General features: G+C 34.5%; 1 protein-coding gene across 2 annotated transcripts in view; it reads left to right on the plus strand.

Moving 5' to 3' along the window:
• The first annotated feature begins 753 nt into the window (after positions 1 to 753).
• LOC126278114 (longitudinals lacking protein-like) overlaps positions 754 to 19103 on the plus strand; it is a 138977-nt gene continuing 120627 nt past the window's right edge. The window contains exons 1-3 of one of the 2 annotated variants that reach the window (XM_049977997.1): positions 754 to 866; positions 1541 to 2374; positions 3873 to 3968. In XM_049977997.1, coding sequence (XP_049833954.1) covers positions 1556 to 2374; positions 3873 to 3968 — 915 coding nt within the window. In that variant the 5' untranslated portion in view covers positions 754 to 866; positions 1541 to 1555. Of the gene's footprint in view, positions 1400 to 1540; positions 2375 to 3872; positions 3969 to 19103 lie in introns of both variants that reach the window. The other variant, XM_049977998.1, reaches the window with a different exon arrangement.

Consider the following 19103-nt stretch of genomic DNA (forward strand, 5'->3'; position numbering starts at 1 on the left):
AAATAGTATTCTTGCACTATCATCTCAGATCCTACGATTACCTCAATGTTTGTGACTCCATACTGATATGTTGGAAGCACTGTTATCCATATTCAGCGAATGGTTTCATAGCTGTTCCCGTATGTGTGTACTTTCGGCCACATATAAGTCAAACTGTAATTAAATAATGCTACACGCCTGGAAGCTACTTAGCGAACTAACTTACAACATTGGCTTGAATCTCAATGACACAATTTTGCTGAGAGTAGAATTAAAATACTGCATACATGTTTTTAACATACGTTTACTGCAGTTGCAGTCGTCACACGCAGTTACGTCAACTGCGTAGGTACCCGTTTTAAGCCAACAGTGGTATAAAAATTGGCTATTTTCAAGGTTCCAAGCATTCCGCGTGCCGGAAAGCGTCTTATTCAATACATTACAAAAATACGTACTGCACGTATTTATATTTCTTGTTGTATGCAATCAAAAGACACACTAACGATGGCTAAATGTGCTTCAATTCACGCCGGCAGCTGGGCAGCAGCGCTAGAGTGCGTGATCTGCCGGCTGTTCCCACCCCCACTCCTCGCGCCGAGACTGCGCACTAGTCAAGCGAGAGACTGAAACACGAATACAAATATTTACTCCGCATTTGTTTTAAAAGTTTAATACGCTATAAAATTTAGTTTTGATTTTTAATGTCTTACAACGTATCGTATTTTTTAATCTACTGCCGCTTTCATCTTACAAAATTATTGTTGATGTATGCAGGCACTGAGTTGACCCTCCAACTGCGCGGTTGACAGTAGGCCGGCGACGTCACTGTAGGCCGGGTGAGCCGCCGTTGCTGAAGTGGCAGGCCTTATTCCGTTTCATGTAGCAAGGTAAATATTTGTGTTTTTCCGAATTGGCAGTGGTTTTACGTTAGTGATTTACAGTTATAGTGAACCAACAAGCAGTTTTATCTCAGTGACGTGAGAGGAAGACTCTTCTGTTAGCGGTGTTCTTATTCCTAAGGTGAATGGTCAATCTGCCAAACATGATGAAGGGTTCGTAAATATCATTGCATAAAATTTCCGCCATTTTGAAGAGTTGATCATACAAATAGTGCAAAAGATTATTTTCCTTGGAAAAAATAGTTTTCTTCAGCTTGGTGGCATATGCTGTCTCGAGAGAGGTGCCCGTGACTTACGCGTTAAAGAACTGCCTCGTCGGTCTCTGTACCGTGCGCATCTTTAGGAACGCGGTGGCATTTGTTGCACACAGATGGAAGCAATGTTCCTAAGTAGTTATCCTTTTAATTCAAGAGATGCTGAGATTTGTATGATGTGTAACTCGGTCTCCTCAGTCAGCTGTATTTGCTGTGCGACGGACTCATAACTGCCTACTAGCCTAGAAGTGCAGACTACTTCAAAGGGTATGCCTTGATAGTAGATGATGATACTTGCTGTTCACTTGATTTTTAGTTTAATTATTGGATAACATATTATTAAAAAAAATGTTCTTTGTGTATGTGTAAGGAACGTATGAACTAATGAAAGACTGTGTCTATTTACAGGGCGAGATAACAGACATGGGAAGTGAGCATTACTGCCTCAGGTGGAATAATCATCAGAGCAACTTACTCGGTGTATTCAGTCAGCTTCTTCAAGACGAGAGCCTTGTAGACGTTACCCTTGCCTGTGCTGAAGGACATTCAATACGTGCTCACAAAGTGGTCCTCTCAGCTTGTTCATCTTATTTTCAGACACTTTTTGTTGACCATCCAAGCCGGCACCCAATTGTTATCCTTAAGGACGTACGGTTTGCAGAATTAAGAACTCTAGTGGAATTCATGTACAAGGGTGAAGTGAACGTAGAGTACTGTCAGCTGTCAGCTCTATTGAAAACAGCGGAAAGTCTCAAAGTGAAAGGTCTCGCAGAGATGACAAACTTAAATTCGGGAAGAGATGAACATAGTGAAGTGCCTAACGCAAAGCATTCGAGCAACGCCAGTGGAGCTGACGTTCCTCCCTCTTCGGATTCTGCTGCCAAGAGGCTCAGTGATGGAGGTGCAAGAACGCCGCTTCCAGCCGAAAGTGTTTCCCCGCCTGTTCGTGTTGAGAGACAGCAGTTTGGTGACAAAGATAATTCCGGTTGTGATGAAAACGAAAGTTGTGACGAAGGAGCGAGGCGAGCAGATACACCTGAAGTTGATGACCTATCCATTCGTGGCAGTTGTGCTGGGCCGAGTGATATGACAGTGGGTAGCAGTGCAGTGTCATCTCATCCACCTACAGCAGCCGCAGTTACTGCGACGTCTTCGACAGCTGTTTGCAGGCTACCATCTCCCCACAGTAGTGAACCAATCCCTGGGCCTTCATGTATGCTACCAGTTCAGCAAGTACCCTTGGTAAGTAAGAGTAAACCAAATGCCTTACTCTTTTGTCAGCAGGACAAAAATACACAATTCCTAGTTCATTTCAGTCTATGTCTCATGTACAGGGGTAACTGTGGTGTTGCACTCTGGCAGTAGTGTGTTTATTGCTGTTACTTCACTTAAGAATGGATTATTTTCCTGGCAAAGGTTTCAGGCGCTAGGTGAATCTCATTGTTGTGAAACTTTAATCTGGTAGAGAAGGTATTGTATGTGTCACACCCATGGTAGAATTACTTTGTTTCCATTAAAAAAATTTACTCTTCACTGTTCAGTGGCTGCATGGGTAAAGATTTCACATAGTAATTTGCACGTAATTTCTCTCACGAAGACTATACATAATTATAACATGTCTGTTTATTTACCTGTTCACACAGAAGAAATGTAAAATGGTCAAAGATAATCTGTAAATTCATATTACCTAGCAAACTATTAATGCAGTTGGCTTTGAGAAGACATTTCTCTCGTAGAGCAGCTCACACAAGGGAAGCCCAAAAGCAGTGTGGTCCGTACACTGAGAAAACATATATTTGCATTTAAAATCACAAATGACATTTGGTATTTACAAGAGAATTGAAGCTAATTTTGAGGACTATACATGACTGCAAGTTCTTAGCACTGCTGATAATGATTTAATTACCTGTGCATAATTATTGACGAACAGACGTATTACAGTACTGAAAGCTGTTTGTCATTCATGTGTGACTTACCAGCTTATATGCATTCTGTTTTGTCACAGAGGCTTTTGCCAGAAGGAAAAGAAATAGGTTTGTGCAACACGAGTTCATATTCTTCAAGATGAAATGGTGTATATGAAAACTGGCATTCCTGTGTGAATGACATTTTAATAGGAAATGTTTCCAGGGTCCTGTATTTTAGTGTTGCTGACAAATTGTATAGTTAAACACTTGCAGTCTTTTTAAAGGAGTATTTACTGTTGTAACTAGGACTCTGAGGCTTTTTATGTTGAGTGGGAGAATAATTTCTCAGTGAATACCATTATATTTATGGGCTGTACTTATGGTAAATACTAAAAATGGATTGATAATCTAACGAACTATATAAGAAAATATATAATATAAAATAACTAAGTAAGTGGAAGAAATTTTGTGAAACATGTTCAGTCATTAGTCACCGTCCAGTTCACAATTGAAATTTATAGTGGTTTTTGTATGATGATACTGTGTTTTATAATGTTTCAAGAATGGTCACTGCATTAATAGAATAAATAGTTCCTGTTTGCTCCACAGCATAAAGTAATGTCGACCTAACTTTTTATGATAATGTACCCAGCAAACTTTAAATTCTTCCCTTTTTTCCTCTCATCTCTCTTCTTTAGTTACTTCTCTTCCACCAAATAATTTATTCTACTGTTGCCTTTGTTAAATATCAACTGTTACCATACAGTTTTACTCTGCTGTTCAGTAACTTTTATGATATGATGTTTTTTTCTCTTTCTATATATATATCACAGTCTTTAAAGAAGGAAGTAGATTGGGATCGAAGTGTTGCTGATGATAAGAGTACCACAGGAGAAAGTTCCTCTGACTATAGACATCCGCAAGATTTGGTGAGTACAAAACTAAAATTTGTTTCCTAATTTTTCAAACTTAAGTATGTATGCTTCTTTATATCTTCCCTTTAGTAATGTAAAATATATACGTGGCAGTACTAAAGGATTTGTTACAATGAAACTGAGGTTGGAAAGTAAGGGTTAAAATGTACATGTAATAAATGATGTAAATGTTAAGTCTTACACTGAAATTGTATTTAAGACTTTGTTATTGACAGAATTAATACTGTCAATAAATGATTGTTCCTTTTCCTGTTTTCATTTTAATTCAGTATGTATCTTCCTAATTTTGAATGTATTTTCAAGACAAATTTGTTTGGTCACTAGAATATTTTGAAATATCTACATTGTGAAATGTACTCCATAGGAACTTGAAAATCTTGAGATCAATGTACATGAATTAGTTCTGACTTTTTGTTGCAAAACATTTCTCCACAAAAACAAAATAACTTCTTTAAAATGCACCTCAAAGACCCACATAATTTTATGAACTGGTGTGAGTGGGATGGTGACATCTGTCTTTCCATCTATTGTTTTCCAAATTCTCTTTCATTTGTGGATCTTGTTGTAATTCATCTCTGTTCAGACTATCTTGGTTTAGATCTGCTATTAAGTCTTTTCTTCTTTTTTTCCTCCCGAGACTGGATGATTATTTAATGAGGTAATTAGCTTAGGTTTCTCACAACACTCTGTAAAATTACCATATTAACTTCACCAGGAAGCAAGGCAAAGCGTGTTTCTGTTATAATATGGAATAAAGTTCATGTTATGGACTTAATTTCTGTATGTGCAGAAAGACAAGACTACCTGATCAAACATAGATGTTGGTTGGTGTTATGAAATATGATCAAAATGACCTTTTTAATTTCTCAGGTGTTGTTTCAGTCCAACCACATCTTTGGTTTGGACTTCTTTTTGCCTGACTATATTTTACATTTAGTTACATACAGAATTTGTAGACTAACTGGAAGGTTAAATTCACACCATGTAGCCATGTAATACGGTTGTCTTATCATACCATCACTGTCATCTTTAGCTTTTGATTTTGTTACCCTGGCATTTGTTCCACATTTTCTTTTAATGGAAGAGGTTTTAAATTATTAACTAATTTTCTAATGAGGTAACTTTGCAATCAGAGCTGGTAATATGATGCTGTGTCCTGTATAAAAACAAAGAATAGATAACTAAGCATGAATATATTTATTTATGTCCAGTGCCATCAGGGAATCAACTCTGCTTTTATTGGTGATGTCTTAAGTTCATGGGTATAAAAGTGAAGTATTAACATCATTGCTTGTAAAGTTATTGTAAGAAGGGATACGCTAATAATCCAAAACTTATGCTGAAAAAAAAAAAAGAAATATTTGTGGTATATACACTACAGAAAAGAATGAATTGGTGTACTTACTAATATGTCACCAAATTGTTGCATCTGAGTCATCTAAAATAAAAGACAGCATTTTAACACTACAGTACACCAATAGTTATGAATAATTGATAGTGGTCACATTTCTTTTGATAATAATTTTGTTTGTTGTTATCCCTACATTTACTTCAGTTTTTTATCATTGAGAAGGAAATTGTTAGTCACTTTTACTTTTTTAAAGTGACTCTTCTCATCCCATCCACAAGGTCAGGATGTTGGAATGTTGACTTATTTCTGTTTTGTGTCGGACAATTCTAAATGTTAACCTGCTGCCATGCTTTTTATATGTGTGGCATCAAGCACTGGAGAGTCCAGGATAGAGTAACGGCTATGTGGATAGGATAGACTGCTACTCATAAGATAAAGGAAGGTTCGAGTTGCCGACAGGAGCAATGAAAGGAGAAGCTAGAAATATTTCTTATTTGGGCAAAGTCCTTTTTCAGAAGTAGAAGACACACATGTTCACACAGCAATAATTCACACACACACACATACACGGCCCCTGTCACTGGGTGTTAAAACCTCTACAGTCGGGCCTTACCTCCCAGCGACCGTGGCCATCAGCATGTGTGTTTTCTACCTCCAAAGAAAAACTTTGCCAGAAATCCGAAATATGTGAAGCAGCCTTTCATTGTGCTTGTCTGTGACTCAGTGCTGCCTCTATGTTGTGAATAGTAATATATATATTTAATATCGTTGTTTTGATGCAACTATTTCAGCCAGCACATTGTTGCTTCATTGGTCACAGGTTCTCAAGATATTTGTAGTACAGTAATGTGTACCTCATTATTCATATCTTCAAATGTAATTGCATTTTTTCATTTATCAGAATGACACTTTTCTTCATTTAAAACAAATTACACGCCTTCATAGCAAATTATGAACTTACTAAAATTTGCTTCGATACAGGGGCAATTTTAATTACACATCACTTTCCTTTCTGTAACAACATGGCAGATTGGTGTATAAGTAGTAACTGATAATGGACATAGGGTGCTGAAGTACCTAGTTATTTTGATAGTATAAGTAATTAAACACCCTTGATTCTGAAAACCAGCATTTTTTATGATCCTTTATTTTTGTTGAATCATGTTATTTTTATTATCTAGTCAGACATATGTTCCATGAAGGATATCCAGTTAACTGGTAATATGTAACATTTCAGTGTACTGGGAAGAGTAACACATATTTACTTGAATCTAGGGTTTAGGGACCTACTTTTACCATATAGGAAGAATTTGGGGTCTCCCTCTCTGTGTGGTGATCAGATATCCGTTTAGTAATGGACTATGATGAAATTTTAATTTTTCCATCAGCCATTTTTGCACACAGATTTCAGATGACACCTTTTTTCTGCAGCAGTTGTGCCAGTTTTCATAACCTCTATCACTGCAAATTTGACAAAAGCTTATTTTTACAAGGGGATGAGAGTGGTGAGTTGTAGATATCATTATGGTGTATATTTCAATTAATTTTTTTTACTGTATTAGCAGACAGTGTCAGTGTTAAAAATAGTAATCTGGACTTGTGTGATCATTTCAATGAGACTGTTGCTATGGCTGAAAGTGAATGAAATATGTTGTAGTTACCAGGTTTTATTATCAGAATATTCTCAAGGACAATTTTGCAGTTAATGTTGATGGAAATGAAATGTCCATAAAATGAATTAAGGGAGAAGGGCATACCATGTTATATTTTTCCTTCATTGCTTTGTAATTTGGATAGAGGTTATTTCTCAAATAATTTGTGTAGTCTGAAATATTCTACCAGAGAACAGAATTAGCCAGTTACTTTGTGTCAGAAACCTGCAAGCAACATTTTTATTGAAACCTATCCAAACTTTGAAAAACATTGGGACAGTTATGTAAATTTTCTGTTGTTGAAGATCAGGTGCATTTCCTTCTGCCTTTAAAGAGAGAATCCATATGATCATAGATAAGTGACAACATTTTTCGTAATAACCGGAGAAAATGAAATGAGCAAATGGTTTCAAATTAACAAAGTTATTCTGGGTGGATCTTGCTTTCTGATTCTATAGCATCATATGAAAGAGTATTGTGTTATAAAGCTGCTGTAACTTGTAAAGTAAAAAATAAATAAATAATACTGGTTTTGTATTTAAAATGTCTTTTGTTTAAAAAGTTGTACTAGATAACCTGAGTCATAAAAGTTGTTACGATTGCTGGCTCAAGAATTTCATAACTACTGGGATAGGATAACAATGTTAAGTTGTATTTGTGGATGTTAAGAGAGAACTGAAGATGTATTCTTAATACTTCATACTTCGAAGATGTATTCTTAATACTTCATACTTCATCTTCCTGTAGTTTATGATTTTTTCTGTTGCTATTTGCTTCCTAGTATGTGTTTATTTGGCTGTAGTTTTTTTGTGTTTGTTTTGATAAAGTTATCTAGTTGTCAAGAAGTTGACCTTCAGTTTTGGCTGTCATTGTTTTTTTCCATAGTGTTTTGTTGATATAAATTTTATATGGACATTTTTAATTAAATGTACTGAATTTCCTACATCATTTGACTACCCCAGAAACTTCGCTGCCAAACAAAATGAGCGTCAACTTCTTGTGCTCTGTTAATTTTGAATATTAATATTTGAGAATTAGCAGTCAATGAAAATTTAGCAGTAAAACAATCCAAGCAAAAAGAAGTTGATGTTCTTTTGTTTTGTTGCAGGAGTCTATGGGGGCGTCTGACCCCCCTGAGAGTCACTCCCCAAGATTGTTCTCATGTATGTACTGTGGGGCATCATTTCCATACCAGAGTAAGCTCACACGTCATATATTGTCACATAGTTTGGAAACACTCAAATATCGTGAACAGATACATTTGCATCAGCAGCATTCACTTGTAACTATGGCAGCGGCAGGTATGGTGGAACCTCTAAACCTTATGGAAAGCCACTTCGGAGGCCGTCCTCCACCTCACGAGAAATTGGAACCAACTTATTCCCAAGAGAATTCAGCCATGGAGCTGGATTTTTCTGCAACTGGTTTAGGTGAAGTTGGAACTTCTTCAAATGTTGTTCTTTGTAAATTTTGTGGCAAGTCATTCCCAGACGTCAGTTCTCTTATAACTCATTTGCCTGTGCATACTGGTGATCGTCCATTTAAGTGTGAGTTTTGTGGTAAAGCTTTCAAGCTACGTCACCACATGAAGGATCATTGCCGTGTTCATACTGGTGAACGTCCATTCCGTTGTTCTCTATGTGGCAAGACGTTTTCAAGATCTACTATTCTGAAAGCTCATGAAAAGACTCACTATCCAAAATATGTGAGGAAGTTCCTTTCGCCCAGCCCAGTTGATACAGAAGAGGAATCTCCGCAGCAATAATGAATAGGCTATTTAATAATTCCAAAGTGCCCCTTGTGCTGTTCCGTGTAGTTTAACCTTGATACAGGGAAATGTGTTATTTACACAACATAGCATTAGATAATTGGTTATTTTGATAGAATTTTAAAAGGCATATAATAAAGATGATATATATATCTATATATACACACATGTGTAAATACATATGGTTAAATATCCACGGAATTGTACAGGCTCCTCCTGAGGCAAGCTCTTGAAGGATAAAAGCCATAAATAGTGTTTGATGAAAACACTCTAAAACTTGTTCATCAAGAGTGCTTTAAAACAAAATAGCTGTTGTAAGTAAACATGTTTTTGCTGCCCAGTTGGTGCTTGTGGTTAACAGATCATTTTTCTAGAAAAGCAGTCTGTTTCCTCAGCTGAACTATGAGTTATAAAAATGAAATTAAGGCATTTTGTTGTAATTACTGATTAATATTGTTAGTTACATTGCATAGCAAAATGAAAATTTATTGTAACTAAGAAAATTGTTTATTTTATTGCTTACATGTTACATAAGAACACTTGCCAGAAAATTGTAATAGATGAGTGTTTTAGAAATTACATGTGTAACTTGGTCAAAATATGCAGATTGTTAAAAATGATGTAGGCAGGTGTAATGATAGGAATTTCAGTATTGTGGCCCAAATAGTTGTCATGCAAAATTTCACTATAGGTTGCTTGATCACCACCACCTTATGTGACAGTAACTGCATATTTAGTATTCACAATGTGAATTAAGAAAATAAAGTGCTTTATGTGATGATATATGTATATACAAATGTTATATATATATGAAAAAATAATTTCCAAAGCATTGTGCTTTATAATTGTTAAGACCTCATTTGTTATAAACTGTAAAAAATTGATGGTCTTGAGCAACCAAACATTAAATGTTGCATAGTGATCACTTTTAGAAAGTAGGCAGCTGTATTTACTCATTTTCAGAGAGGAGGGTATTTTTTTTAACTAAATAACTAATGACTATATATATGTATACTGTTTTTTCAACAGTAGGAAAATGCTAATTTTTATACTCTTAAATAGCAATCTCATGTTTTAATGTAAGAGCAGATATTTAATGCTGACAATTGTCAGGTTTCTTTTTATTGTTTGATAAAATGAGCTAAGAAATACAATACTATTTTTCCTACAAGGGATATTTTCTCTTGATTAAAGGCAACTACAAAGAGCTGTGATAGAATGTTATTGTTAAAGTTAATAGATGTTATAATTTCAATGAAGAGCGATAGTCTGCAAAAAGTAGCCTGTCTTTGGTATTAATAATGAGTTCAAAGCTTTAATATGCATTATTAAAGTTTAGTGATCAGAATCTAGATCTCATTCTACCCTTTAGCGCATGCCATTCCTGTATCGGTGGTAGAAGTGCCTTTACGCATTTTGTTATGATATGGGGAGTTTTTTTCTTTTTGTTTATTAGTTCCTCTGTCATTGTGTTTCTCCTGGTAGCTGTTTGTAAAGAAATTAGTCTATGGTGTACAGGGGGTGTGCTTGTTTCAACCAAGATTGGCTGTAAAGATATCAGGTTGTAGAAATTGAGTATGTAAAGACTTAGTTCAATTGAAGCTTTGTTTAACACTCTGAAATCAATGGTTTGTGATCCAACAATGGGCTCAGTGGATTCATTTTTGTGTGTGTGTGTGTGGTAGTTTCACTCCCTCCTGTGCATATTGTATAATGCAGTGTAATTAATGAACCTCTAGTGGTAGGGAAGAGCTTTATAGGGAAACCCCCTTCATTTGAATGGTGTTTTTCTGGTAGAGTATTGTTAAGCAGATAAATTGTATGGGTTTTGTCTGCATTGTTTCTATATTCAACTTAATGGGAAAAATAATTTTCTAAATTCTAGATGATATAATAGGCAATTTGTGTTCAAGACAACTTGATTTTTTTTATGTACCTACATATTGTCAGGAAACATGTGCTCAGGATATTATTATTGCATATGTGTCTCAGTTTGTATTAATACCTGGGAGGCATGATTCCTATTTGGTTTAAAAATTTATAGCACTACAAAAGTTGAAATGAAAGGTGAAATTATACAAAAGCTATATTTTTAAAATCTGACAAATGAAAAAGAGAGATATTTCTGGTACCACTGGATGGTATTAAAATATCTGATAGCTGTTTTTATCTTATGCCTCCAACTTTCTGAGCAACCATGTTGCAATATCAGGCATAATTATATAACAGTCTTGTAAATGAGTAAATACAGTGCACCATATATATGTGTGTGTGTATGTATATATGTATACACACACACAGACACACATTTACACACACAAACACTCATGTAGATAAAATATAAATATCAAACAGAACTGATCTTCCATATACATATAATAATAAATATTGCATTTTCATAAACCACTGAGGAATATGAGAACTATTCAGACAAACAGAAGCATTCCACTTCTGCTAAAGACATTTTTATAAAGTGAAATGAACAAAAATTTATAGAAGTGAGAAGTAATTCCATTGTGATAGTCATCTAAAGCTGTCATCCTGTTATGTATATTTTGCATTGTAGAGATTATTTCACAGTATTATTAACTATTGTTGTTAGTGGAGTGAAAAAGTGAAACAACTGCAATTGGAAAGTTTACATTACTGTCACTGCAGTTGAATGTGATACTACTATATTAATTAAGGTACTGTTAGTTCACTATTGCAGAATGTAGATTTAGCTAGCCTGTGCTTTATTTGATTTTAAAGTGGGGATGTATGTGATGGTTTACTGGTGATGGCCATCAGTGTCACAGACAGCTAGTTTCATAACTGTTTGTGACTAGTCAACTTACAGAAAAAGTTCCTGAGATTTGTTGTAGCAGATATTGTGGTGCTTGTCTAGATTGCACTGTGAAAGTGATGAGTATTGTAGGTTTGATTTACTTATGTAAGATAGGCTTTCATTACCTACTTCATCTCCCTCCTGCTGTCTCTTTTTAGCATGTTCTCATGGTTTGTTGTTGTGACTTAATTCACCAGTTCATATCTAAAACAACACTCAAGATTTGTGTACATCAAGATAACATGTTTTTGTGTTTGTGCATGTATAAACAAAAAAGATTGTTGTTGGGCAAGCATTTGCAACATGCTTCACTCTGTGTACAGGATTACACACACTTATTATCTATGGCATTTTCTATTTGTTTTTGAAATTTTAATTCAAAATTTAATTTTGAGCTACATTCTGAAGAAGACCCTTCTACCATTCATTTCCTGTCTACATGTAATAACAGCAATGATCGAAGTGGTTCCAACTGTGCTGTTTCCATTCCTCTCACTATCCTACAAGCATCGGAAGCTTGTCCTCAACTTTTGCACATATGGATTTCGATAATTTACATGGGTAACAGTTCTATGAAAACTGCTGTAGAGGGCGCATCTCATTCATATTTTTAAGAAATGTGGCTATTGCTTATTGAGATTGTTGGTTAAATTTTCCCTGAACGTATAAAGCTGTGCATGACTGGGCGATATTCCCAGTGTGAAACACAATTATCAAAGCTTCACCCAGTTACTATTCAAAGAAAATGTGCACATTGCAGTCAGTAATCTGTATCTCATTTTAGGATGTTGTAGACACTTTTTTTAATTAATAAATAACTGAAAGCCTACTTGAAAGCAAATTGTAAACTAAACTGTGGAATTATTCAAAACATTTGATTTATGTTAGAAAATAATATTTCTTATGCAGGATCCACTGTATTCTGTAGATGCTGAGGTTCCATTATGAGCACCATGTTTCTCCCACGTATGGGAATAAGTGACTGAAAGTATTGGAACACTTTCATGTGATTCTTAGGTGTTCAGTTGCAAGTCCCATTAATTCATCTTCTCTCTCTGTTATGCACAAGTGAAAGCTCTGTTGCAAATTTACAGTGAAAGTGTATGTTTAGGGGTCGTAATTGTGCCACATACGAAGATTACACATCACACTATATTAAGGATATAACCCATTAAATAATGTGATCAGTGATGAATTTATTTATATTACAAAAATGGTGATGAAGCTGCTGCTTCTTTTTTAGGTGGAGAGATTGACACTGATTACAGTAAACTGTGATTTGACTGTGAAAGTCTAGGCAGAATAAGTTTTAAGATTTGATGCTTTGAAAAGTCACATATCAGATAACATCACATTCAAGTATACCTGGACATGAGCTTATACTCTTTTACTCTTATCATGCGGTCTTTACAGACCTATTGTATTCTTACTTCCAATTTCGTCCCATCCATATTCTTTTTGATTATTGCAAGGCTATATATTTTTAGTTGCTATGTTATATATATATACACATAACTACACATTTATACATGGCAGTTGTTAATGTACAGTGTTGAAAGTAAATCCAAGACAGGAGTGAAATTCTTATATGCCATTGCTTTATTTCGATTTGAGTGACTTTGAGCATTTTTAAGAGATGTAAAGAAGTATCAAACTGATTTATGGTTTTCTTATATACATATAATTAATGTTTGTCACACGAAATTGCAATCTCCTGGAGTAGTTGTTGTAAGGACTGGCAGACTAGTATACATTTGTGTGTTGCATTTTGATGATGAAATTTTGTGATATGTTTGTATTGTTGGTATGTTTTAAATGTATAAATAACTAATGACAATTCTGTTCAGTTAAAGACAGTTGTAAACTAAATTATGCTTTTGCTTGAGGGTCCACATTGGGTTCTTGTGCTTCAACATTTTGTGATAGTACTTATACTGTTATGTATAGTGTTCCTATTTTTCCCATAGTGGAAGAGTTCTGTGAAGTACAAATTGATAACTGTTTTCGAGAAGTAAATGTATTAGTTTTATTCTTCATATTTCTTTTGCTTCAGCACTGTGCTTTAGTATTTATAAGGTGATAAGCTTACTTTCTTTTTTAATCTAATGTAAATCATCTTTACATGGGAAGTTTAAGTTTGCATGCTTTCATGCTTTTCAGTTTTTGTCTAAAATTTGTTTCATATTTGAACACAGTTGCATTCCTATGTTAACTTTCACAATTGCACATTTTGTTGAACTATTGTGTTTGTTAATATGCTCCAATTATTGGTTGTATATCTGCACCTGCTAACAGTTTGACAAAGAAAGAGATGGTTTCAGTTTTATATGTATCATTTCACTGTTTGGTGACCTGGAGTTAAAATATGAATAATAAATGGTTGTGATAACTGAGAATTAGTGCATGGATGTCTCTTTTCCTTGTTTTTCATTTATTTGAACTATGGTGGTACCTATTATTAAAAGCAGCACTGTATATTTAATGTGGCTAACATACTTAGTCTCACTTTTATAGCAAAAGTGATTGCATATGAAGGCTGTGGGCCCAACGTTTTGATGGTCACATTGACCTCTGGTTTCATGTTGACTACAACTGAAAGAATACTAATCCAATTCATATGTCAGGGTAAGAATCAGTTTTGACAGACATAACTTTACCCTCATTTCTAAACGGCTATGATGCTCCTTATATTTTTCTACTGCTAAAGCCATAGTTATTAGTCTGGCTCTGTCCCAAATAACTAAATAATGATATAGCTTTCAGAGTTGGCATTTGTACTGTCACCACAATGGCCTTACATATTTATTGTTTAAACTGGCAGTTATCTGCACAAATCTGTTGGAAGTGAGTGAAGCTGTATGTACTATTTTGTTCCGAATATACTTGCTTGCAATTGTGGATGTAGGCAAGAAAATCAGCCATTAATATAGTTGGTTCACTTTTGCCACACTGCAAGCTTAACATACATATTTCTTAGACAGTTAACATTTAGTACACTGTCAAGTTTCCTGATATTTCCCAAAGATACCCAGCAAAATAATTCACTTGAGTTCCCACAAATGTGACTGAAGAACAACTGCAGTTACGGCAAAGCTTTGTTACATTTGTGAATCGTATTTTCTGTTGACTCGGTGATAAAATACAATTGCAGTATTTGTCGAAGCATCTGAAAGTTAATAACAGTAATATCAGTTCACCTCTTTCAAACATCCATTAAACAAATTAAGTTAGGAGTCATTCACACAGTGAAAGTCCAAAAATAGGATTAATAACTGTTGACTGTGTGTAAACAAAAAACCCCAGAGAAATATTTTTTTCATTCAGGTTCTTGGTGTTTCAAAGATGAACAGTAAAAATGTAGATCTCTTATGATGTTTGGTAGTAAATGGGATTAAGTGATACTCTTCAAAGCAAAAATTAATTTAACCAGGAATTTTTTCGATGTTGCGTGCCCTACTTTACTCCACAAAAAGGAAATCAATATTCATATCTTGTGCAGTGCATTGTTCATCAGTTTGTTTATATCAATTCCTTATGTCATACCATTTATATTCATTCATTTGTAGCTCTGTAGCATGTAAAGAATCAACAGTATAGGGATGACAAATGAGAACAGCAGTAGCAAAGTTAAACTTTCAGTTTTGGTGCCTTGTGATCAGTTTGGAATATTGCATTCCTGTAAAACGTCATGAGCAGTGTTCACTATTAGTTCTTGTACAGGCTCTTCAAATTGAAAAAAAAAAAAAAAATATTAAATCCATATTCAGTGGTAGGCCACTGTCACAGTGCTGTGGAAGGTTAAGCAAAATTTCTACACTAGTCTATTAGCCGAGAATCAAAGTGTTAACTAAATTTCTTTCATGAGGTGTCAATTAATTTTGCAAAAATTAGCATAGAACATAAAATATAAAATTGTATACCAGTACATTTTCCATCTCCCTCCCTCCCTCCCTCCCTCCCTCCCTCCCTCCCTCCCTCCCTCCCTCCCTCCCTCGCTGTACCTCTCTCTTTACTTCACTTCAGGTATGGGAATGCAGAAAGAAAATTCTATTTGCTTGAAACAAGTTAGTGTACAATAACAAGCCCTATCAGTTGTCTTAAGTATTCCAAATAACTGCCGAGCTAATATACCAAAGTGATCAGTCAAATTTCTGGCTGTATGTTTCTGCTTAGTTGTATATTCCTATTTATTGCTTATGAAAAGTTGACAAAACCACTGACTTCTTGAGACATAACATGCACTTTAAGATTCATGGACAAATGAATAAATTTCCAATAATTTCCAATATAAGTAATAAACAGAAAAGGGGAAAAATGTACACTGACAATATGAGTTCTAATTTAAAGCACCAAAAATGTGCTATGAGATCAGATACATAGAGTGCATCATGATTGTTATGCTGCTAACCGTTTTATCCAGGTGTCAGCCATACTTTTCAAGCTTCTTGTGAACGAGAATCCTAAGAAATTTAATAAACTTATTAATATAATACAACTGTCTTCAGAGCTCTGTTTCTGCAATAACTACCCAGGGTGGAAACTATTGTTGGAGGAATTAATATTTTAAGCAGTCATTTAAGAACACTTCTAAATTAGCACATTTATCACCAGACTTTCATGTTTTTCAGCTGTTGTTGACATTCTGATACCACAGAAAACAAGTATCTGTTTTGCAAACATTATAGAATTGTCTCTGGCTCCAAAGTGGAATTGTTCATCCACATGTAACAGCATACATCTCCCCACTACTATCTCACAATTCACATCATTTAAACAGTCCTTTTTTTTTTTTCATTTGGACATTTGCTATTTCTAGCCAGCAGTTGTAGTCGGCATAAATTTGAACTGTTTGCCTGACATGTAAATGCTTTTTTATCTTCATTAACTCCATAATTAATATGAATCTTTTATTCAGTTGTTTAATTGTAGTAGGGTGACGTGTTTACTCACCTGCTTTCCCTTTCCAAAGAAAGGAAATTGATTGCTACTTTAGTCTGAAGACTATATGTATTTTTTTTAGTTTTTCAATATTTGAGTTACAAGAGCACAAACTTGTAATCTCCATCCTCATTACAATGATTATTAAATTCACACAAACTCTTAAGTGATATATGTTTTTAACTTATACTCTCCAAATAAAGCACAATGGAAGAGCAATTGTGACTGAGATGTAAATCTAGTTTAAATGCCAGAAATAAAATGAGACACTTTGTGTGCATGACAAGGGAAATGTTTGAATGGGTGTTCTGGCACTCCAAACTGCTTATTAATTCCACTGATTTTGTATACTTCAAATGTATTTGAGCTGTGGAATCTCCAGGTTAGAACATCAAAAATTTAAGGAAAAGAGATTACTACCTATCATAAATGTGACACATAAAGTGGCAAACAGGTGCAACTAAGATACTCTTACGTATTAGCTTTCAGCTGCAATCATAGTAGGAAAGTGTAAGTGTCTTTTAGTTGTGCCTGTCTGCAACTTAATGTATCATCTTTACGATAAATGCAAGCTGTTTTTGTTACATTCTTCAAATGTATCTGAGCTATCTAAGCATCTATTTATTTTCCATCCACTTACTTGCATGTCATATTCAGAAACTTTGCACTTGAAAGGTCAAGGAAATGGTGACTCTCACTTTTATATTCCTTTTGTGTGTCAAACTGCAAGCAGGTAGCTTTAATGCTCATTTCTTTATTCTGAATTTCTCTTGCCAAGCTTTATGGATTCTGTAAATCTGGAGAGTTCTGTGAAATTTGTGTTAAAAGTAATAAATATTGAAATTTTTAAATAAGTCACTCTATTTAATGCACTCTCACTAATTGATTTTCAACAAATGTTACGTGGTTTGAAGTGTCACCTTGGAACAGGAAAAAGCATGCTGCCTTAATATGCTGTAAATGTGTAAATATGACCTGTTAAATTGTAGAAATGTGCAGTAGATAGTTTTCCTTTGTCCAGTCTGTGTCATCTCAGATCATAGACATCTTGTAGTTAATGTATTGTCACACAATGCATGGACAATCATGCAATGCAACAGTATCTTTCTCCTGTGACACAGATGCAACTGTAGAAATCAAGCATTTTTCAGTTTTATGTAGCTCTAGCTTTGAATGTCTTATGTTACTACAAAATGCATGGACGACTGTATGATTATTTCTATCAGTTGCTTAGTTAAACATGTACCTTACAATTTCCCATAGGCAATATTTTCCCAAATCGTACTTCTAAAAGATTTTTTAAAATTATTTCTTGAATTACATAACCTTATTCTCATAAGTGACCATTCACAAAGACTGTAGAAGTTTTTTTTTTTTTTTTAATTTCATGTGAAACGGATGATGATTGTAATAATGGTGAAAATCAGTTGTTTCGAAGAACTATGCATTTTTTAAGTACGATAATGAAGATCAGCAAACTTGATTGAACTGTTTTGAAGTGACTGTAAATAACCCATGACTCTTTAAGAAGTTATTTTTTGTCATCTTTCTTCAAACAGTATTGTCACATATTAGCTGCAGATACTTCTTAGTATGTGCTGAAGGCTGTGGTTTGCCTTTAACAAGGAGTTTTCCTTAATTGAAGTGATATTTTTCTATGAATGAGGACAACTGTTTGTTCAAAAGTATTGTTGCCAATGTGTTATATGGAATGTCAGCAAGAAACTGTAACAGTACCTGTGATAGTGTTTTTATCAGATATAGTCAAAGGATAATGGGTGTAGTTTATTTTAAACACTGTTGTAACAAACTAGGTGATAGGTGGCAATTTTATGCAGGTAGATAAAAGGAACACATTAAAAAATTTTCATAGTACGTATTCTTTTTGCTACACCAGACATTCTGAAACTCTGAGAAATAAAAATATTGAACTGTCATAAATACAGAGACAAAAACAATTGTTGTCTCATGTTATTGTAAATGAAAAATCTTTTGCTGCTATGAGGAACTAATTTGGTCAAATTTATTTTTAAATTGGGCGAACTGGATAACTGTTCTGGAATGTTTTTCTAAAGCTTTATAAATATTTATAGTTTTGTTTAACTGACTTACAGATCATACTGAAGGTGGCAGCACATTTTAAACAAATATTAAATATGGTTGAAACACCATAATTTTTGTGCAAATGAAGGATCAGATGCAGCATGGAGAATTCTGGACAGATAAACTTGACCCATTTCCGTTCTGCTCCAACCTTTTTCCTGAAGATGAAAGTGACAGATTTGATATTAACAGCCCCAAGGAGCCACTTAGCTTGAAAACTGACAAATGAGATTAATGGTTTGGCCCAGAGTCTGAGATGAAAATTAAATATAAAATTAAAATTGTACAGTTCAAGAAATGTATGCAGCACAAAGGACATCATCAGAATTACTATGTAGCAATTGTAGTTTGCTATCTGAAGGCTGCTGAGAAGCTATAAAAGCTGATGAAGGATAGGCGTAGAAGTCAGAAAACAGCTTAAATATATATTTGATGGCAGTGCCAAATATGACTTTGAATAGAAAAAAAAATGTTTTCAAAGATATGGTAT

This window comes from Schistocerca gregaria, chromosome 6 (assembly GCF_023897955.1).
Source record: "Schistocerca gregaria isolate iqSchGreg1 chromosome 6, iqSchGreg1.2, whole genome shotgun sequence".
Lineage (NCBI taxonomy): Eukaryota > Metazoa > Arthropoda > Insecta > Orthoptera > Acrididae > Schistocerca > Schistocerca gregaria.